This window comes from Mobula birostris, chromosome 9, assembly GCF_030028105.1.
Source record: "Mobula birostris isolate sMobBir1 chromosome 9, sMobBir1.hap1, whole genome shotgun sequence".
NCBI lineage: Eukaryota > Metazoa > Chordata > Chondrichthyes > Myliobatiformes > Myliobatidae > Mobula > Mobula birostris.
Window position 1 is genome coordinate 113,897,677 of NC_092378.1, and position 23,253 is coordinate 113,920,929.

Sequence of the window (23,253 nt, forward strand, 5' to 3'; positions counted from 1 at the left end):
GTCAATATCCTGAGAGTAAGTATTAACCAGACCCACCTGCATAAACACTGTGGTTATGAGAGTGGGCCAGCCACTGGCTATTCTGAGATGAAAAGACGATTTTCTGGCAATTAACTTCCACTTTCACTTACAAAGCGCAGATCAAAAATGTGATTGAATATTATCCAGATGCCTGGTCCACATCCCACTGTTCCATGCCTGTTCATGTGTCTAAATGCCTCTTAAACATTACCATCATATGATCATCAACCACCTCCATTGGCAGTGTATTACAGACACCTATCACCCTCTGATGAGAAGTGTTCTTTCCCCCACTAACATTCTAGTTTTTGTCATTTCTACCCTTGTCTCTGCCTCTCATTATTTTATAAAGACCTATCAGATCTTCCCTTAACCTCTGACACTCCAGAGAAAACAACCTGAGTTTGTCCAACTTCTCTTCATGTCTAATTCATTCCAGTCTTTGCAACAACCCGGTGGAACTTTCCTGCACTCTCTCCGAAGCTTCCAGATCCTTCCAATCAACTTTGGACCACTGCACTCAATAAAGCAAGTTCAAGTTTAATTGTCAATCAACTCTACGCAGGAAGACAGCCCAATGAAACAGGGCTCCACTGGGGCCAAGGTTAAGTCACATAGACAGCACCAGCAATCACACACAGCACATCGCACATATGTTGCTGTTGTTCAGTTGTTAAATTGAGTCCGACTTTTTGTCACCTCATGGACTCCTGTACACCAAGCCTTCTTGTTGGAAGCTGCCTCCTTACGATCCCCCAAGGTCATACACATTGTCTGAGTAATATTATCTATTCATCGTAGCCCCTGTCATCCTCTTCTTCTTTTACATTCTGTTTTACCTAATATGAGAATCTTATCCGAGGAATCCCGTCTTCTCATGATGTGGCCAAGTCTCATAATCAAGCCTCCTAGTGAGCAGACTGGCTGCGTTTCTTCAAGTATTGACTTGTTGGGTCTTCTTGCTGTCCAATGAACTCTTAACACTATCCTTCAGCACATATAGCATGTGTAATTACGATACTAAATCAAAGTTTTATACAGTATTAACATGACTTAATATGCAATACCTACACAGTTCAAGGCATACATGCAGAATACCTTCTTTACCATCCTTTCCATTTTTATTGCCAATTTTAGGGAAGTATAGACTTAGATGCCAAGATTCTTCTGTACATAAATGCTACTGAATACTTTCTTTTTGCATTTGACCTCACAAAACATCTTCTAAGACTAAGCCAGTTATGGATCTGATTTGCCAGTACAATGCGGATCCTATGTGACTTAATCTTGTCGACCACCCTTTTTCAAATGCTTTACTGAAACCCATGTAGACACCATTGAAAGCCTGACTCTCATTGATTATCTTTGTCGCTTCCTCAAAAAATGGAATCAAACTTGTGAGACAGTATCTCACCTGCACCAAGCCACACTGACTATCTGCACTTCATCCATGATTTTCCAAATGCAAGTAAATCCTGTAATAATCTTCTTCAATAATTTCCCATCACTGATGTGTGGTATTTACACTTTGAACATAACTTGAATCTTCTTAAAAAAGGGAACAATATTGCCCATTCTCCTGTCTTCTGGCATCTCACTGGTAGCTAAAGAGGATGCAAAGTTCTCTGTCAAGGCCCCAGCAATCTCCTCCCTTGTTTATGCCACACATCAAAGTTGCTGGTGAATGCAGCAGGCCAGGCAGCATCTCTAGGAAGAGGTACAGTCGACGTTTCAGGCCTGAAACGTCGACTGTACCTCTTCCTAGAGATGCTGCCTGGCCTGCTGTGTTCACCAGCAACTTTGATGTGTGTTGTTTGAATTTTCAGCATCTGCAGAATTCCTGTTGTTTTCCTTGTTTATGCCAGTTTGGGATAGATCAAATCAAGCACTGGGGCCTTATCCACATTAATGTCTTTCAAGACACACAATACATCCTCCTTCTTAATATTGATGTGCCCTAGAATATCCACATATCCTGTAATTTAACTATCCACCACACCTTTTTTCCTTGTGAATGCCAATGCAAAATATCCTTAGTGACTTCTCCTATTTCCTCTAGCTGTACGCATATATTCCCTCCTTGACCTTTTACATCTATGCACTAATATATATATAAAATGCCTTGGGAGTTTTCTTAATCCTACTTGTCAAGGGCATTATATGGTGCCTCTTAGCCCTCCGAGTTATTTGTGTTTTAATTATTTATTTGTTTGACTTAACTGAAGATTTTCTAGGCCGTTATTTCTGAGATTGTTACTGTCACTAAAACGTTTATAACTTTAGTGCAGGTTATACAGTTGATCTTTGTACAGCCACTGCTTTGGAGGTGGCTAGTGACGGGCTTGCCAATTTTAAAGTTGTAACATTTCACCTTGCCCTTACTCATCCTTCTTTGGAGCTAAAGTTCTGCCATTGTTTTGGTTGGGCCTGCACAGGAACTGGATTTTTTTTCCAGCAGGGGAATAGAAGGACCACAGGGTATTCCTGTACAACTTATAACAATTGGCTGAAAAGAAGAGTAAATTGGTTTCTCTTTCATAGCTTTCTCAGCTACGGATGACCTAGGAGACCTGACTAAGGGTTTGCATTAAGTAAGGTGAATGATGGACAAGTACAACCTCTCAAAAGAGAGCAAGTGATTGAATATTTATATCCTACACGTTACAAGCAATTGACTCCAGTTATTTTGGAGTAAATAATTCATTACAATAAATGTTTAATGCTCAGCCTTTGAGTCTGTTCCTCCAGCTGCTTTCAACAGGAAACCTAGATGGATGGGAACAGAATGGAGCAGGAAATTATGTAGGTCAGATGGATGAAATAGTTTGGGATGAAGCTCATATACAGCAAAAAACAAAGGCAATGACATGTTTGGCCATATGGCTCTTAGTCCTGTAAGTTCAGCCTAAATATTGCTTGGAAATTTTAGCATTTACCACATAAAATCACAGCATTTCCAAGCACAAGGGTGAATAACTTCTTCAAAAATTTCCAATCCAGCAATACAAGGAAATACAACATAGTCACAGAGTCATAGAGCAAAACAGCACAGATACAGACCCTTCAGCCCATTGAGTGCTTGCCGGCCACGGTTCCCACCCATCAAGTCCCAACTTCCTGCATTTGACCGATATCCCCCTCAGCCCTGCTCCTACATGTACATATCCAAATGTTTCTTAAGTGATACCATTGTACCTGCCTCAACCACTTCCTCTGGCAGTTTGGTCTATAAACTCATCACCCTCTGCTTGAAAAAGTCCCCATCTCATTCTAAACCCATGATCTCTAGTTTTGCATCTCCTACCCTGGGGAAAAGGCAGTTACCATCAGCTTATAAGACCATAAGGTATAGGAGCAGAATTAGGCCGTTTAGCCCATTGAGTCTGCTCCACCATTTCATCAAGGCTGAACAATTTCTATAGCCAGAGGGTGGTGAATCTGTGGAAATTCCCCCTCATCTCTGTTCTAAAAGGGCTCCCCTCTATTCTAAATTTGTGTCCTCTGGTCTTAGACTCTCCCATCACAGGAAACATCCTGTCTACATCCACTGTATCAAGGCCTTTCACAATTCAATAGGTTTCAATGAGGTGACCCCTCATTCTTCTGAATTCTAGTGATAGAGGCCCAGAGCCATCAAACGCTTTTCATATTACAAGCCCTTCAATCCTGGAATCATTTTTGTGAACCTCCTTTGAACCCTCTCCAGTTTCAGCACATCCTTTCTAAGATAAGGGGCCCAAAACTGCTCACAATACCCCAAGTGAGGCCTCACTTAAGCTTTGTAAAGTCTCAACATTACATCCTTGCTTTTATATTCTCCTCCTCTTGAAAGGACTGTTAACATTACATTTGCCTTCCCTACCACAGACTCAACCTGCAAATTAACCTTCAGGGAATCCTGCACAAGTCCCTTTGCATCTCAGTTTTTTTTTGCTCTTTCTCTCCATTTAGAAAATAGTCAACCCTTTCATTTCTTCTACCCCAAAGTGGATGACCATACACTTCCCAACATTGTATTCCACCTACCATTTCTTTGTCCATTCTCCTAATCTGTCTAACTCCATCTGTAGCCTCTCTACATCTCAAAAAAACCTACCCTTCCACCAACCTTCATATCTTCTGCAAACGTTGCAAAGAAGCCATCAATTCCATAATCCAAATTATTGACATATAAATTGGTCTGAACACAGACCCCTGTGGAACACCACAATCACTGGCAGCCAACCAGAGAAGGCTCCCTTTATTCCCACTCTTTGCCTCCTGCCAATTAGCCACTGCTTTATCCATGCTAGATAAAGCATGTGCCTCCAAGTATCCTGAGACCCCATCCTTAATAATCGACTCCAACGTCTTCCCTTCCACTGACGTCAGACTAACTGGCCTATAGTTCTCTTTCTTCTGCCTCTCTCCCTTCTTGAAGAGTGGAGTGGCATTTGCAATTTAAAATCAAATCAAATCAAAACATGTTTAATTATCATTCAGACCGTACATGGATACGGTCGAACGAGACAGAGTTTCTCTGGAGCCCAGGTACTTAATATTCAAAATAGCAAGAGAGAGAAAAAACACACACATCAGTACACAAGAAAACACATGTACAGTCCAAGCCCCTGAGCGACATGTAAATTGATGGTATTGCTGCTGGCAATCCATCCTGTCCTCCCGCGAGTCGAACACTGGAGGGCAGATCTGACTGGAGGAGCCAGCTCCCAACCAAGCACAGACTCCACACTGCACCGTCTCCAGCATCATCTCATCTGGACTGCAGCAGCAGGCAAGCCCGCCTGAGGCCTTGTCCTCGTTACAACTGAGGCCACGCTGCTGCCTCGTCACCTGTCTTCCCACCAAGCTAGGGAAACAGGCCTGCGGCATCTAACATTATCAATGTCCAACAGGGCCTTGTGATCGCAAGAGAAACATCCAAGACAGTCACTCACGGTTACATTGCACGCTGTTTTCACGCACCAACTCTGATGTCTTTGAGTAGCAGACAGCAGCACAGTCTGCACCCAAGTCAGCTCCTCCCAACCTTCTCCCAGCCAAGCATCAGTTTCTCCTTTTCTCAGCCAAGTGCCGGCTTCACATTCTCCCATTGGAATTTGTAGACCACATCCTTACTACTGTTTGGGGGTCTGAATACAACTCCCATCAGGGTCTTTTTACCCTTCTCCTGGCTGCCCGCTGGCTTCTCCTTCTTCCTGCTAAATGCCAGCTTTCCTTCTCCAACTTGACCACCAGCTTCTCCTTCTCATGGCCATTGGCTTCTCCTTTTCCGGCCCGTCTGCCAGCTTCTCTTTCTCCAACCAGAGCGCAGGCTTCTCCTTCTCACTGCTGCCAGCTCTGACACATGGAACTTCCACCATACTGCTAGTGTCTTCCGCAGGGTAAACAGATGCAAACTACTTATTCAGTTCACCTGCCCTTTTCCTTGTCCCCCATTTCTACCACTTCAGCCTCATTTTCCGGCGGTCCAATAACCACTCTCGCCTCTCTTTTACACTTTATGTCTCTGAAGAAACTTTTGGTATCCTATTTAATATTATGGGATAGCTTACTTTCCTATTCCAACTTTATATTCTTAATGACCTTTTTAGTTGCCTTCTGTTGGTTTTTAAAAAGCTTTTTGCTCTCTTTTGCCCTCTCTTTGGCTTTTATGTTAACTTTGACTATTTTTGTTAGCCACCGTTGTGTCATTTTTCTTTAGAATACTTCTTCTTCTTTGGGATGTATATATTCAGTGCCTTCTGAATTGCCTCCAGAAATTCCAGCCTTTGCTGCCTTACCGTGATCCCTACCAGTGTTCTTTTCCAATCAATTCTGGCCATCTCCTCTCTCATGCCTCTGTAATTCCCTTTACCCCACTATAATACTGATACATCTGAATTTAGCTTGTCCTTTTCAAAATTCAGGGTGAATTCGATCATATTATGATCACTCTCCCCAAGGGTTCTTTTACCTTAATCTCTCTAATCAGTCCTAGTTCATTGCACAACACCCAACCCAGAATAACTGATCCCCTAGTGGGCTCAACCATGAGCTGCTCTGAAAAACCATCTCATAGGCACTCTAGAAATTCCTTCTCCTGGAATCCAGCACCAACCTGATTTTCCCAATCTACCTGCATATTGAAATTCCCCATGACCATTGTAACATCACCCTTCTGACATGCATTTTCTATCTCCTGTTGTAATTTGTAGACCACATCCTTACTACTGTTTGGGGGTCTGAATACAACTCCATCAGGGTCTTTTTACCCTTGCAATTCCTTAGCTCTATCAAAAATGATTCAACACCTTCTGACCCTACGTCAGCTCTTTCTAAAGATTTGATTTCATTCTTTACCAACAGAGCATTGCCGCTCCCTCTGCCTTCCTGTCCTTTTGATACAATGTGTATCCCTGATCATTAAGCTCCCAGATATAATCTTCTTTCAGCCTTGATTGGCTGATGCCTCCAACATCATACCTGCCAATCTACAACTGTGCCACAAGTTCATCTACCTTATTCCATATACTGTGCGCATTCAAATATAACATCTTCAGTCCTGTATTCACTCTTTTCAATTTTATCTGTGTTTTACATTGCAACTTATCCTGTTGACTGCAATTTTGCCCTATCAGCAGCCTCGTCTCACTACACTTTGCCTCTGTTTGTAAACCAGCTACCTCATCTTCAGCACTATTGGCTGCCTTTCCTACGATACTTCTTGCATTGAAATATATAGAGCTCAGGACATTAGTCGAACCACGCTCAAACTTTTTGATTCTTCACTTTGTCTCAAGTCTTACCAACATCAGCCTCCACAACCTCTCCACTAGCTGTTCTGGCACTCTGGTTCCCATCCCCCTGCAACTCTAGTTTAAACCCCACCGTACAGCATTAACAAACCTTCCTGCTGTGATATTAGTCCCCCTTCAGCTCAGGTGCAAACTGTCCCTTCTGTACAGGAAGAGAGCCCAATGATCCAAAAATCTTATGCCCTCCTTCCTACACTAACTCCTTAGCCACGTGTTAACCTGTATAATCTTCCTAGTTCTGGCCTCAATAGCACAAGGCATGGATAGGAGTCCTGAGATCACAACCCTGGAGACCTTGCCCTTTAACTTAGCACCCAACTCCCTGAACTCCCTATGCAGAACCTCGTCACTCGTCCTACCCATGCCTTTGGTACCTACATGGACCATGACATCTGGCTGCTCACCCTCCCACTTAAGAATGCTGAGGACTCGATCTGAGATATCCCAGATCCTGACACCCGGGAGGTAACATACCATCTGGGAATCTCACCCACAGAACACCTTGACAATTCCCCTAACTAATGAATTCCCTATAACCACAGTGTGTTCTCCCCTCTTCCCTTCTGAGTTACAGAGGCAGACTCAGTACCAGAGATCCAACCATGGTGACTTTCATCTGTTAGGTCAACTCCCCACCACAGTATCCAAACCTGTTATTGAGGGGAATGGCCACAGGGGTACTCTTCATTGGCTCCTTAACCCCTTTCCCCTTCCTGACTGTCTCCCAGTTTCCTGTGTCTTGCACTTTGGGTGTAACTGCCTCTCTAAATGTCGTATCTATCACCCCCTCAGCCTCCCGAATGATCTGGACATCATCCAGTTCCAGCTCCAATTCCTTAACACGGTTTGTTAGAAGCTGCAGTTGGATGCACTTCTTACAGTTGTCATCGTCAGGGACTGTGGAGGTCTTCCTGCCTTTCCACATCCTGCAAGAGGAGCTTTCAGCTATCCTGCCTGGCATCTCTGCTGTCCTAGCTCAGCAGATATAAAGAAGGGCATGAAAAAAATTAACATAACCTTGAGCTCTTCTTTCCTTTGCTTTCTCTGACTGAAGCTTCACTTCGCGGAAGCCTTGAAGAGCTAAAGCCTCAAGATCACCACTCTGACTCTGTCCAGTCAGACGTCGGCCACTGTAACGATGGCTGATGTGCTTGCCCCTGCCTTCCTTTAATTTACTCTTGCTAATCAATCACAAATATCGTTTTGCTGCTGGTCAAAGCTCTTTTCCGCTGAGGTGACCCACTTCTGCCTTTTCTATGCAGGCACTGGACCTCATTGAAATCTCCTCTTCTCAAACCTTCCAATGTCTGGATTGGTTGCTGGTCAAAGCTCTTTTTCTCTGTCTCTTGTAACTTTAAACATTTCTATTAGCTTGCCCTTCATTCTCCTACATTCTAAAGACCTAGTCTGGCTAACCTCTCCCTATAACCCAAACCCTCTAGTCCTGGCATCATCCTTGTAATCTTTTCATTCTTTTCAGTTCAACCCTTTCTTTCCCATAACAGGGTGACCAAAATTGCACACAGTACTGAGTGCAGCCTCACCAACGACTTACACAGCTGCAACATAATGTCCCAACTCCTATACTCAGTGCCCATATTGACGAAGGCCAACATGTTAAACGTGTTTTCTCTCAAACCTGCCTACACTGCTTTCAATAAACTCTCCACTTGTACTCTTAGGTCCCTTTGCTGCTTTAGTCTCCCAGTGCCCTACTATTCATAGGATAATTCCTAGGCTGATTTGACTTCCTCATGCTTTTTGTCTTTCAACAAAGAGGAATATACTTTCAAGCTGTTTCTGCATATGCTGTCATTTTATTTTAGATAAAGAACATTTTTACTTGTTGAACATAAGAACATAAGAATTAGGAGCAGGAGTCGGCCTGTTGAGCCTGCTTCTCCATTTAATAAGATCATGGCTGATCTGGCCATGGACTCATCTCCACCTACCTGCCTTTTCCCCATAACCTTTAATTCCCCTACTGTGCAAAAATCTATCCAACCTTGTCTTAAATATATTTACTGAGGTAGCCTCCACTGCTCCATTGGGCAGAGGATTCCACAGATTCACTACTCTTTTGGAAAAGAAGTTCATCCTCATCTCCATCCTAAACTTACTCCCCCGAATCTTGAGGCTATGTCCCCAAGTTCCTGTTTCCTACCAGTGGAAACAACTTTCCCACCTCTATCATGTCTATCCCTTCCATAATTCTATATATTTCTATAAGATCTCCTCCCATTCTGTGTAGCAAGCATTTGGCAATAATTAGTTACAAATTGTAATGAAGGTTATTGCAACAGAAGATCAGAAATGGCAAAGCATGCAAAAGGTTAGAAGGTTCCCTGTTGACATTTTGTGACCTCACAGTGCTCAATAGACTGGTGATGTGTGCATTATAAAACAATGTGACTGACAATCTTCACCAACTCAAGCAAGTATTAGTTGAATTTCCATGATCCTACCTGGCTTTTGATAGGGCTGCTGGTGGTGCTTTGGTTGGGGCTCAGCAAAGGACTGCAGCTGTCAGAGCCGGTCAGTTTTGACATGTAAGTGTTGTAGTCCAGAAGGATCTTCTGTCGAATGTTTCCTGCCAAGTCCTTAGTTTTAAAAAGGGAGGGAAGGTCTTCTGTGCTGTCCCTGCTGCTGTTGTCACTGTAAACCAATCGCCCTGATGGGCTGGAGACAAGATTTGATGTGAGACCTGTAAAATTAATTCAAATATTTAAGTGGACAAAAGATCACCAAGTTAGGTTTCCCATTTTGCCTAACTGCACTCCCTTAGGGGAAGTTATATTGACTTTGAGTGAAGGTGTAGAAAGAGTTTTACAAAATATCCCTTCAACCTCCCATTAACAATTTTCATGAGACTCCATCTTACTGATGCTAAGAATAAAACAGAGAAAAAAACTTATTCAGTTGTTGGGCAACCCCGCACCCTATTGCCCAAAGACAAAAGGAAAATCTTCATTTATGTATTTGTTACACTTGACATCGCAATTTCCATATCATAAATATTTATATTACATCAATAGGCTTGCAATAAGCATAAAAATGTTAGATATTAGAAACATGTATCTCCAATAATCATGGAACGTAACTGTCCTCACAAAATACTCACCAACTTTCTTGTTCTCCTGCCAACAATTAAATGTTTTTTCATTTGCTGTTTGGCTAGAATTGTTTCTTTTTAACATGTCAAAGCCATAGATTGATGCATTTGGTCTAAATGCTGACCTTTCTGTGAAGTTTATCTAACATGTGGCAGACAGTATAGTAAAGTGGGAACTTGAACTGTATACGGCGGCAGGAAAATAGAAACATTACTGAACTCATGCACAGCAGCAATATATACGTATCTGTTGTCTCCAGTTGGTCATTAGCAGTGGCGGATTTAGAATTCAGTAATTAGACTTTTTACAGTCAACAGACTTGCTGGTACGGCATAGGGAAACATGCACATAGGTTTCCGATATGTCCATGACTGCTTTCATCACTCCATGGAGGTTTCTGTCTGAACAGCCTGAGTTTTAGTGTCTGTAGAGTCAAAAAGCTTATCTCAAGGGTAGTAGCAGAGGTAGTTCAGATTTCCAAGGCTGATGCCAGGATATACAGATCTAGTTAGATCTGATGTGCACCTAAGAAATATTTGTTCATGAGACCACCGGAGTACGAGGTCTACATACTGTATGTGGAGATCAGAGAATGTTAATCATGTCAAAAGTGAATCATTACACACACTTATCTATACCTGAATGGCACAGGGCTGATAACTGTATGTCTGTACATCACCGGAAGATTATCTCAAAGTGTGTCTAAGAGCTCCATGCTTTGTACAATAGGATGGTACCTGTTTCACACCTAGTAACATGAAAGGAAACTGCCCCTTCCTGCAGGTGTACAGTTGATTGAAATGATTAAGTCTCTGTATTGACCTGAGACAGACATTGTTGGCCCTCAAAAATAGAGAATCGTAGCAAAGTTATTAAGTAAGATTACCTAACAATATGCTAGATAATCAACATGCTCTAGACATTTAATTTTAATTTTATTTAATTTTTGCCACTTTTCCAAATTTAGCAGGTATAAACTGCAGTTCCATATATACCTGCTAAATGTGGAATAGTGGCAGAGTCTTATAGATGGGAAGGGATTCTTATTGTGGATGTAAAATCTACATTGCTCAACCTATGAATTTTATCATTATTATTATTATTATTATTATTACTGTTTACTAAATATCTGGAGAATTGGCAGCAATACATGGGAGGAGCATAATGAAATAAAACTGATAATAAGTTAGCCATTTTAAATTCAACCAATATTTAATTAAACAGTTAGGACTATTAGGGCCTGGAAGTCTGTAGCAGGATGAATGTGGTATATTTTTAAGAAACGCTGCAATCCATAAAAGTCAAGACAGAACTGAAAAGTAAATAGAATAGGTGCTCTATCAGGTGGTGCCAAGGAAGATTCCAGAAGTGTGCATCATGTAAAAATGAAAAAAAAAATCAGTAAGCAAGGAGTTGAGGTGCTGAGTACAACCAAGGCAGAAAATGAGCTCGTGTTTTCACTGCTGTATACTTCTACACCCTGGTGGTGAAGGACCTCACAGGGGACGACTGTATTGGCTCCATTCTCGTTTACCCTGTATATCTCAGATTTTACATGCAACGCTGAGTCATGTCATCTGCAGAAATTCTGATGACTCTCCAATAAGTAGGAGTGCATAAAGGGAGGACGGGAGGATGAATACAGGGCCCTGGTGGAGGACTTTGTTTTGAATGGTGCAAGCTGAATCACCTGCAGCTCAACATCAGTAAGACGAAGGAGACGGCAATGGACTTTTTAAAAATTCATTCGCAGGATGTGGGCGTCACCAGCTATGCCAGCATTTATTGCCCACCCTAGTTGCCACTGAGACGGTGGTGACGAGCTGCCTTCTCGAACCGCTACAGTCCCTGAGGTGTAGGTACACCTGCAGTCGATGCTGGGCTGTCCGTCTGGGTTTATTCTTTATTATTTTCTTTTCAGTGGTTGGATACAACTGAATGGCTTGCTAGGCTATTTCAGAGGGCATTTAAGAGTAATCACAGTCCGTGGGTCTGGAGTCACATATAGGCCAGACCAGGTAAGGATGGCCAGGATCCCTCCCCTAAAGGACATCAGTGAACCAGAAGGGTTTTTACGACAATGGGCATGGTTTCATGGTCATCAGATATTTTTTATTGAATTCAAATTCACCATCTGCCATGGTGGGATTCGAACTCATGCCCCCAGCGTATAATTTTAGGAAAACTAAGCCTGCACCACTCCCTGTTACTATTGATGGTGAGGACATGGATGTGGTGAGGACCTACAAGTACATGGGGGTGCACCTGGATGACAGACTTGAATGGAGCACCAACACAGAGGCTATTTACAAGAAGGGCCAGAGTTGCCTCTACTTCCTGAGGAGGCTGTGGTCCTTCGGAGTATGCAGGCCTCTCCTTCACATGTTCTACCAGCCTGTTGTTGCCAGTACAATCTTCTATGTGGTGACATTCTGGGACAATAGCATCAACACGGGCGATGCCAACAGGCTCAATAAACTGATTAGAAAGGCTGGATCTGTTATAGGTATCAAACTGGACACACTGGAGGCTGTGGTAGAACAAAGGACCCCACGGAAAATCCTGACAATTCTGGACAACGTTTCTCACCCTCTGCATGCCACCTTGGCTGAACAGAGGAGCACTTTTAGTAACAGACAAAGTCACCTGCATTGCTCCCAAGAGCACTATATGAGGTCATTCTTACCCTCGACCATTAGGCTCTATAATGAGTCAACCTACAGTCGGGGAACTGATGACCCTTCCTGTTAGACTGTTTGAGGGAACTTTATTTGTTTTAAATTCTTTCTACTTTTTTTCTACTCTTTATATCTGAGTATTTGTAATGCTACTGTGACTCTGTAGTTTCTTTCGGGATCAATAAAGTATCTAGCTATCTAAGTCATAATTAATGCAAGTTTTATTACCAGGTTTTGCACTACCTCTGCTGTGGTTCAGTCTGTCCTCGGATTGTACTCTAGACGCCAGAAGGAAATATCTAAACCATTCTTCTTTTTCTCTTCCTGTTCTTCCAAAGAGGAAGAGTGTGTTTTCCCTGCCTTCTCTGAGAGCTCTCATCTGGAACTCTGTTGTCAGACTCTGTTGTGTGATTTCTGTATCTTCAATATCTATTTCATTCTTCATTTTTCTATCTCCCGAACATTTGGATTTGTAGGTCTCAGATTCACTGAGGAAAATACAGATGGGATATTTCTTATTCCACATTCTCTTCTTTGCAAGGCCAGGTGGGACAAGGAAAATCTTAAGACAAAAGAAGATTTATTTATAAACACACAAACACACGATCAAAGTCACTTAGATCACATTTCTTCTCCATTCTGATGTTTGGTCTGAATGAGAATAGAACCTCTTAACCATGTCTACATGCTTTGATGCATTGAGTTGCTGCCATGTGATAACTAATTAGATATTTGCAACAACAAGCAGGTGTATAGGTGTACCTAATAAATTGGCCATCTATACACCTGTTATTCAATAGTTACCAGTTTCATAATAAAACATCCACAAAGCTAATAATAGACCTAGACTGCTGCTCAAACTCACCAAGATTAATTACTGCTTTCCCTCCGGGGAAACAGCCAACAGTCTCTTCCAAATGTGAAAATGTCAGTGGACACTAATTACTCATTATCCTAAACATGCACCTAACAGCAGGACTACGCCAGTTCAGATTCAGATAATGTAGCTGCAAGAAAGTCCCATGGTAATTCAGAAATCACCGGGAAACTAAGAAATGGGGATGGAGCAACATGTAAAGTGCTGGAGGAACTCTGCAGGCCAGGCCGCATCGATGGAAAACGATACAGTGGACATTTTGGGCCGAGACCCTTTGGCAGAACATTTCATCGATTGATGCTGCGTGGCCTGCAGAGTCCCTCCAACATTGTATGTGTGTGTTACTTGGATTTCACGCATCTGTAGATTTTCTCTTGTTTGTGAAATGGGAATGGAGGCTTCCTTGCATGGGTTTGATGGAGGTTCATATCACGTCAGACTTTGACTACAAAACAATGAGATGAAGTTCCCGGGGCTGCTACCATGTGGGAAGTTACTAAGTTTTGGGAGGCTCTATCCAGCCTTTCCCAAAACATGGGGAAATTATTGGGACACCAGTGGTCCTTTCATTGCTTAGGTGTGACAAAATCTATCAGATTCAACTGGTTGAACAAAGGATTTGGTTAGAGAAATGTGAAGTGACACTTGTTAGGAAGAAGTGAGGAGAGATGATACGGAATAAAGGACTCGCCCCCTCTCGTGAGGGTGCAGGAGCAAAGGTTTGTGAGAGTATAGTTGCAGAAATCACTGAGAGTGGCAGACAATGCTGAAAGGACTCGGCAGGTCAGGCAGCATCTGTGGAAGGAGAAACAGGGTCAATATATCAGATGATATATTAACTAGCATTGATGTGTTTAAGGGAAACAGATATGTGTGTGAGAAAACGAAATTGGTATTATTGTTGATGGATTTAAATGAGGGGAGGCTGCGACTGGTGTGTATATTGTTAAAACATAGGCATGGATTAATCAGTCAAATGAGCAGAAATTCAATGTAACACCATAATTTCTGGCTTTAATGGACTAAAGTGATAAGATTCTCCAGAAAATAGGATGCTTATTGATAGTACTAAGGAAAAATACAGTAATACACCATGATTTTTGAAGTATCGAAGGCAGTAAGTTGAAAGAAAGAAAAACTCTGAGCACATCCAGGTAAATTCTCACTTACCTTGCTATCAGCAAGGTCACAGGATCGATGGCTGATGAAAATCACATCATGCTTGCCTTCATCAAAGGTTGCTCGCCGAGGAATGTTGCTTCTTGGATACGAGAGTTTCAGTGCAGTACCCTCTAGTGTCACAAAGACCGAAAACGTCAGGGATGGATGGTAGGTGTCAGGATTGTAGTTATAGATTTCATTCATCCAGCCCTGCAATATAGAAGAAACAGACAGATGGTCAGCCCACCTGTGAAATCTGCAAGAAATTTGTCTTTTTTTTTTATCTAGGACAAAATTGTCTTTGAGACTTAGAAAAACACATGATTACCAATCAATTCCTATGTTAGTCATATTTTGGTTGTCAGATAGATCTTTTGTTCATTATGAGCTACAGGTTTTTACACTATCCTTTATTTGAAGCCATCTGGGTGAAATCAAAATTGTGCCATCAGTTAAACCTGATAAAAATCTAAAGGACTGAAACTACTTAATTTGGTTTTGGAAATGGTCCCAATATAAGATCATAGAAGAGTCAGAGTACTGGTTTATTAAAATACAGTTAAAAATAACTAAAGTAAGGGATATTGAGCTTACATGGAAACACAACAGAGACTGGTTTTTGCATCTTTTGGTTCTGTGTCTCTGGACCCAATCTGTAATTCTTTACATTTAAACAATATTTGAGGTTATCAATTAAACAGATAGACAGAATTTAATGACCAGAGCATTACTGCATTAATATTAGCAACAATTTCAAGACTGAAAATATAAGGTACTGGTGTTTCTGGAGTTGGCTGTGGTTTATTGATAGTGAATGCATGTCCGTTGTTTCAGTTTCATTCCAAAACAAAAATTAAACACAGGTACTCAAATTGATGCTCCAGCACAGTGCTGGGTGAGTACTGTATGGTTCTAGGCACCAACAAACAGTTAAAAAAGATCTTTTCCAGATTTTTGGACGGACACTATTTAAAAAGAGTGTTTTGTTGGTGTCCTGACTAGTATTTTTCTCCATCCCATTAATACAGCAGACAATCGCCTTAGTGATTTTGTTGACCCCTACTGTGTGCAAATTAGGTACCATGTTTCCGATGTTACAATGATGGCTTTGCTTCAGTAGTATTCATTGACTGTGGGCCATTCTGCACAGGATTCTTTCTATGGTGCATTGATAAAAAATGGCAAGTCAATGGGGACATGCCAGGTTTCTTTAGCTTCCTGAGTAAGTAGAGGTGTCGCCGATCTTTCTTGGACATGGCACCAGTATGGTGGACCTGGATAGTCCACCCATATGGTGCTCATTCTTCGGAACCATCCACCCTATTAACCTCAGCATCACAGTGACATTTACAGCAATAACTGGTACCTTTTCTCAATGTATCAGGTTCTGAAGAAATAGTCAGCAGGTCCATTCAAAATAAAGACCACTGAAATTTTTGGCTTGAATGCAATTTTTCCCTACTCCCAACAGAGTTACAGTGAGGCTACCAGTATGCTATAAAGGCAGAGGACTACTGGCTCCCTCTGCTTTTCTATATCTGTGGCCTTATCTATTCTCATGCACTCCTGTTTCGTCCCTTCTCCATCCCCACATCCTCAGCAATATCAACAGCAAAACAGCTTCTTCTGCACTTTTTCAATGCTACAAATTAAACATTTCCCAGGAAATCAGTTAACAGTGGATACGGATGATTAAAGCAGAACTTTCCTTTTTATAAAGATCTCCTTAAAAGGAAAACTGTAAGATTGGAAGTTCAAAGCTTTAAAGTTATCTCTGCCTTATTAAGTTTAAGTGTTTTCAATTAATTTCAAAGTGCTTGCCAAGGACATTTTTTTTCTCTCTTGGAATCTGCACACAGCATATTGAGGGAGATCTTGGATTAGGATCGTGTTGCAGAACAGATTGCTGTGAAGAATTTTTTGATTCATCAACAGCTCAACTTGTATCCTTATATTAAAAAATAACACTAGGTTGAATTGTTTCAGTAAAGTGAGCTATGATTTTATGGTAAAATTCAACTTGATGATTGAAAGGAAAATCTCTCTGGCTTTTTATTTAATCATTTGAAATGATTTTCTACTACACTCACGGATGTTACTGAAACGTTCATAAAATGGTGCGAATTGACTTTGTGGCAAATTTACAGCTGAACTAATCACACCTTATCCAAAGCAACTAACTATATATTAAAATACGTGCTTGGAGTTTGGGGTAGGCCCCATTTGACAGGTAGGTCTAGTTATATTTAATAGCCTGAATTCTGTCAGCTTGTCCCTATTCTGTCAGATAGCAGCCTAGACTCTAAAAAGATTGTGGATTAAAGCTCTACTTCAAAACTTCACACAGTACCATGGTGATCCAGAATAGTTACAGACATTGTTTTCCAGCTGTGGCTACTGTAGAGCAGAAACTGAAGTAGGTTAATTACTATTAAGTAGGTTAATTAAATAGCCCATTGCCACATAATTACTGCCAGTAAATTGGGTAGTGTTTCATTTGTATAGGTGAATGCAGATCTACAAATACTTGAGAAGACAATGGGAAGAGCATAGGAACCCGTTTGATTTGTTTCACATCCAATACCTGATAGAGCATTTTATTCTCTTCTGGTGACCTGCTCAAGCAATATTCAGCTGGCACAGTGATGCACCCATATCCTGATGTTGTCTCACAATCCAATGGGATTGTTTCGGTGCAGTTTGCATGTTCTCTCTGCGATGTTATGAGCTACTTCTGGGTCATAGAGTAATAGAGTTATAAAGCATGAAAACAGGGCCTTTGGCTCATCTTATTCATGCTGATCAAAGTGCCTACCTATGCTATTCCCATTTGCCTTGTTATGGCCCATATCCCTCTAAACCTTTATCATCCATGTACCTGTCCAAATTAATTTTAAATATTGTAATTATACCTACACGTACCACTTCCTTTATCAGCTTATTCCGTATATCCGTCATCCTTTGTATGAAAAATATAAATATTTCCCCTCTATCCTTAAAGCTATGCACTCTTGCTTTAGACTCCCCTACCTTGGGATAAAGACAGTGACTATCTACCCTGTCTTTGCTCCACATATTTGTAACCTCTATATGTTCGCCACTCAGCCTCCTTTGCTCTGGTGTAAACTGTCAGAGCCTTTCCAATCTCTCTTTGTAACTCAAGTCCTCGAAGTCCTAGCAAAGCACTGTGAACCTTTCCTGCACCCTCCCTAACTCAATTACATTCTTCCTGTAGCATCATGACCAGAACTTACACATGATAATCCAAGGATATTCTGGTTTCCACCAATTTATGTGCTGATGGGTTAGTTGTCTCTGTGCAGATGAGTGACAAAGTGGAATTGTTAAGCATGTGAGAGAGAATAAAGGAAAGGATTGGAATATTCTGTTGGGTGCTGCCACGACTTTCATTGTTGTAACAAGGAAGTAATCTGTGAGAATGATTATATTAACTCACCAAGCTTTCTTGATGTTACCCACTGCTTGACCCATCTGCATTCTAACCTTGGCCACCTTTAAAATGACATAAACAGCAGGAATATGGGAACACCAGCAAGACACAAAGGATCATAAACTGACCTTGTATCTCTGTCTTAAAAATATTCTAAGATTCTGTTTTTAGTACCTCATCTCTTAATCCAGTTCTTTTAAAACAGTGATCCTCAGTTCCTGATTCTTCCCAAAGGGTAAACTTGCATTGCATATCCGCCATATTAAAAGCTCTCATGAGTTTGTATGTTTCAAGCTCCTTTCACTTTTCTAAACTCCAGAAACACTGTACAAACCTTGCCTGTCCATCCTTTCCTCATAAGGCACCCACCATTCCAGAAATTCCAAACCTTCCCTAAACTGCTTCCATGACCTCAAAATCCTTCCTTAGCAAAGAAGCCTGTGACACACTTGATGTGGTCTCACCAATGTCTGTACAACTGAAGCATAAAACAAACTCCCTACTTTTGTAATCGATTTCCCTAGCAATAAAGAATAACATTCAATTAGCTTTTCTATTTGCTTGATATACCCCGCTAAATCTGACTCTGCAATTGTTAACCATTTAGATAGTAAGCTCATCATCTTTAATTTTCCTGCCAACATGGACAAATTCACATTTTCCAATATTGTACTGCTTTTCCCAGATCTTTACCCAATCACTTAACCTCTCTGTACCCCAGCGTAACAACCTTATGTCCTTGACATCGGCTATTTTCCTACCTATCTCCCTTAGCACCTTCAGCAAATTGAGCAAACATCCCTTTCATTCCTTCATTCATTTGTATGACTTGTAAAGAGATGAGAAAAACCCCTATTTTTGCTTATTCCCTGTTTCCAGCTTGGCAGCCAATCTTCTATCCAGACCAGTGTTATCTCCTATGCCATGAGTTTTTATTTCCAACAATAATGGTTGATGTGGCATCTTATTAATGCCTCTGGAAATCTAAGCATAGCACACCCTTTATCCACAATTTATGTTAATTCCACAAAGAGTTCAACAAGAACAATTTTTTTTTGCTACGTGCTCTGCTATAAAATCTTTCACTATAGCTTATAGCATTTTCCTTTCAAAAAATATTATGCTCACTGGTCTGTAATTTCTGGATCCCTTTTTGAATAAGAGATACATTTGCTGTTTCTGATCAAATGGGACCTTCTGCAAATCAAGAAATTTTTGAAGAATTAAAAGCAATGCATCAACTATCTCACTAGCCACTTCTTGTAAGACCCTAGGGTGAAGTCCACCAGAAAGTAAACAGTAATCAGCCACTCCCCATTGCACAGTACAAAGTTCAATCTCCTCACTCCACAAGAAGGCCTCGGCTGGGGCTCGAACTCACACCTTCAGATCGCTAGTCCAACACCCCAACTACTTGGTCACGCACCACACCTGTACATATATACAACCAAACAAAACAAAGTTCCTCCAGACCACAGTGCACCCACACAATGTATATCACACACAGCTCATAAACCAAAATAGTATATTATAAATAAATTAATAAAGTATAATTCAAAATACATGTAGTAAACCACAGCACAGGTAAACAGTAAGCAAGCTCTTCACTCTCCATGGCAGAACCATTGATGTGCACTAGAGAGTAGTTGAGGTATGCAAGGCTTTGCACCCCCATTCTAACAACTTTCTGCAGGAGCACTGTGTTTTATGTGGTTGTATACCGTATATGTACAGTAAACTTGACCTTGAGCTTGAAACTATGGATATATGTAAAAATGTAGCTTTGGGTCCCATATCTATGGAAGGCCATGCTGGGTTTGGAGAGGGCCCAGAGGTTTATGAGAATAATCCTGGAGATGAAAGGGTTAACATATAAGGAGTGTTTGATGACTTCTAACCTGTATTCGCTGCAGTTTAGAAGGATGAAAGGGTATATCACTAAAACCTACCAAATATTGAAAGGCTTGGATAGAGTGGATGTGGAGAGGATGTTTCCAGTCGTGGAAGAATCTAGTACAAGGGACGTAACCTCACAATAAAAGGACAACCATTTAGAAAAGAGATGAGGAGAAATTCCTTCAGCTAGAAGACGGTGAATCTGTGGAATACATTTGCAGAGTTGGCTGTGGATGCCAAGTCACTGGGTATATTTAAAGTGGAGTTCAAACTTCAAAATAAATTTTATTATCGGAGTACATATATCTCACCACATACAATCCTGAGATTTATTTTTCTATGGGCATACTCAGCAAATCTATAGAATAGTAATTTGTCAGTACCTCCAGTTGAACTTTGTCTTTTTGTGTGTTTCCCCCCCTAGCCGTCACTCTGTGGTTTTGTATTGCCATGTGCTCCTGTCCCTGCTCCTGCTATACTCTGGCTCCTGTATTACTGAGTACTCTGCCTCTCACCTGTTTCTCATTATCACCTGTTTTGCTGCCACTTCTGTCTCATTGTGCTCTGCCTATCATCATCTGCCTCTCTGTTTATTGCTCAGTGTATTTTAGTCCTGTGTTTTCACCTGTTTGTTGCCAGATTGTGCCAGTGAATCTTCCTGAGCCTTTCCAGCATTGGTATCTGTACTCTCTGTCTGAATATTGACTCTGCCTGTTTCCCAATTCTGGGTTTTTGATTTCTCTGGATATCTTGATCTCTGCCTGAACTTTGACGCCGACTTTGTTTGCACCTCGGGATTTGTTACTCAATTAATATCACTGTGTGCACAGTACTGGGTCTGCGAATGGATCCCTGCTCCAGTGCCCTGACATAACTATAACAGGATCAATGAAAGATCAATCAGAAGACATACTGTGCAAATGCAAATATAAATAAAAAGCAATAAGTAATGAGAACATGAAATAACAAGATAAAGAGTCCTTAAAGTGTGATCATTGGTTGTGGGACTATCTCAATGGATGGGCAAATGAAAGTCGATTTTCCCTTTTGTTCAAGAGCCTGATGCTAAGGGGTAGTAACTGTTCCTGAACCTGGTGGTGCGGGTCCTGAAGCTCTTGTGCCTTCTACCTGATGGCAGCAGTGAGGAAAGAACATGGCCTGAGTGGTGAGCATCTCTGATGATGAATGCTGCTTCCCTATGACAGCATTTCATGTTTGGGAGGGATTTACTACCTGAATCCTCTACTTTTTGTAGGATTTTCCATTCAAAGCCATTGGTACTTCCATAACAGGCTGTGATGAAGCCAGTCAATACACTCTCCACTACATATCTTAGAAGTTTGCCAGAGTTTTTGATAACATATCAAATCTCCACGCACTCCTAAGGAAGTAGAGACACTGCCGTGCTGTCTTTGCAATTGCATTTGCATGCTGAGTCCAGAACAGGTCCTCTGAAATAGTAACGTTGAGGAATTTAAAGTTGCTAACCCTCTCTACCTCTTTCCTCCGATGAGGACTGGCTCATGGACCTCTGCTTTCCCTCTCCTGAAGTCTACAATCATTTCCTTGGTCTTGCTGACACTGAGTGGGAGGTGGTTGTTATGACACCACTTGACCAGATTTTCAGTCTCCCTCCTGTATGCTGATTCATCACCATCTTTGATACGGCCCACAACAGTGGTGTCATCAGCAAACTTAAATATGGTGTTGAAGCTGTGTTTAGCCACACAGTCATAGGTGTAAAGCAGGTAGAGCTGGAGACTACACACACAGCCCTGTGGTCCACCTATGATGATGGGGATCGTGGAGGAGATGATTTTGCCAATTTGAACTGACTGGGATCCGGGATCCATTTGCGCAAGGGGGTATTGAGACCCAGGTCTTGGAGTTTACTGATTAGTTTTGAGGGAATTATGGTATTAAATGCTGAGCTGTAATCAATAACAAGCATCCTGATGTATGCACCTTTACTGTCCAGATGTTCCAGGGTTGTTTGAAAAGCCAATGAGATAGCATCTGCTGTGGACCTGTTGCTCTGTTAGGCAAATTGGAGCAGATCCAAGTTGCCTCTCAGGCAGGAGCCGATACGTTTCATCACCAGGCTCTAATCACAATGGATGTAAATGCTATTGGATGATAATCACTGAAGCAGATCACCATGCCGTTCTTGGGAACTGGTATAATTGAAGCCTGCTTGAAGCAGGTGGATATCACATACTGCAGAATCAAGAGATTAAAGATATGAGTGAAGACCCCGGCTAGTTGGTCAGCACAAATCTTTAGGACATGGACAGGTACCTCATCTGGTCCAGATGATTTCCTCAGATTCACCTTCCCGAAGGCAGCCCACATGTCAGCTTCAGATACCGAGATCAAAGAATCATCAGGAGATGAAGGAGTTCACAATGGTTCCTCTATGTTCTGATGGCCAAAGCGAGCATAGAAGGCATTAAGCTCACCTGGAAGTGAAGCCCTGCCATCCCCCCATGTTTCTAGATTTAACTTCATAGGAGGTTACAGCTGTTGATCATTCCTAGCTGATCAAGTTTGGTCTGGAATCTCCACTTTGCCCATGAGATGGCTTTCTGGAAATCATACCTGCACCTCTTGTAGCATTGGTCTCCAGATTTCAATGCATCTGATCTGGCCCTCGGCTAATTTCAGATCTCATCGTTCATTCAGGGTTTCTGATTGGGGAAGACTCTGAATGATTTAGTAGAGGCACTTTCGTCTACAGCTGTTCTAATAAAGTCCGTTACAACCCTGGTATATTCACTCAGATCTCTAGATGAGTGCTTGAACACGGCCAAGTCCTCTGACTCAAAGCAATCTTGTAATTGTTCCTCCTCCTCCAACTGGCATACAGGCAGAAGCAAGGTTCCAGAGGAGGAGCATGGCCAAGTGATCCAATTTACGAAAAGGCAGTCTGGGCAAGGAACAGTAGGCATTCCTTATCTCAGTGTAGCAGTGATCTAGTATGTTGGGACCCCTGGTGCTACAGGTTACATGCTGGTGATAACTGGGCAGGGTTTTCTTCAAACAAGCCTTGTTGAGGTCTCTGACCATAATTTGAAATGCACCAGGATGGGCTGTTTCTTGACTGCAGCCGATATCGTGCAGTATCAGATTCTTGACTAGTTAGGATGTCAAAGGTTTCGGGGAGAAGGTAGGAAATGGGATTGAGAGGACCATGATTTAATGGAAGACCAAATTCAATGGGCTGAATGGCCTAATTCTGCACCTATGTCTTATGATATAA

General features: G+C 41.7%; 1 protein-coding gene across 1 annotated transcript in view; it reads right to left on the reverse strand.

Moving 5' to 3' along the window:
* The window catches only part of tex2l (testis expressed 2, like), a 72,625-nt gene that overhangs the window by 44,520 nt on the left and 4,852 nt on the right, over nt 1–23,253 (reverse strand). Inside the window, exons 2-5 of the mRNA XM_072267306.1 lie at nt 14,657–14,857; nt 12,838–13,171; nt 9,284–9,522; nt 666–680 (exon numbers count right to left, since the gene is read on the reverse strand). Of these exons, the coding sequence (XP_072123407.1) occupies nt 666–680; nt 9,284–9,522; nt 12,838–13,171; nt 14,657–14,857 (789 nt within the window). The remainder of the gene's footprint in view (nt 1–665; nt 681–9,283; nt 9,523–12,837; nt 13,172–14,656; nt 14,858–23,253) is intronic.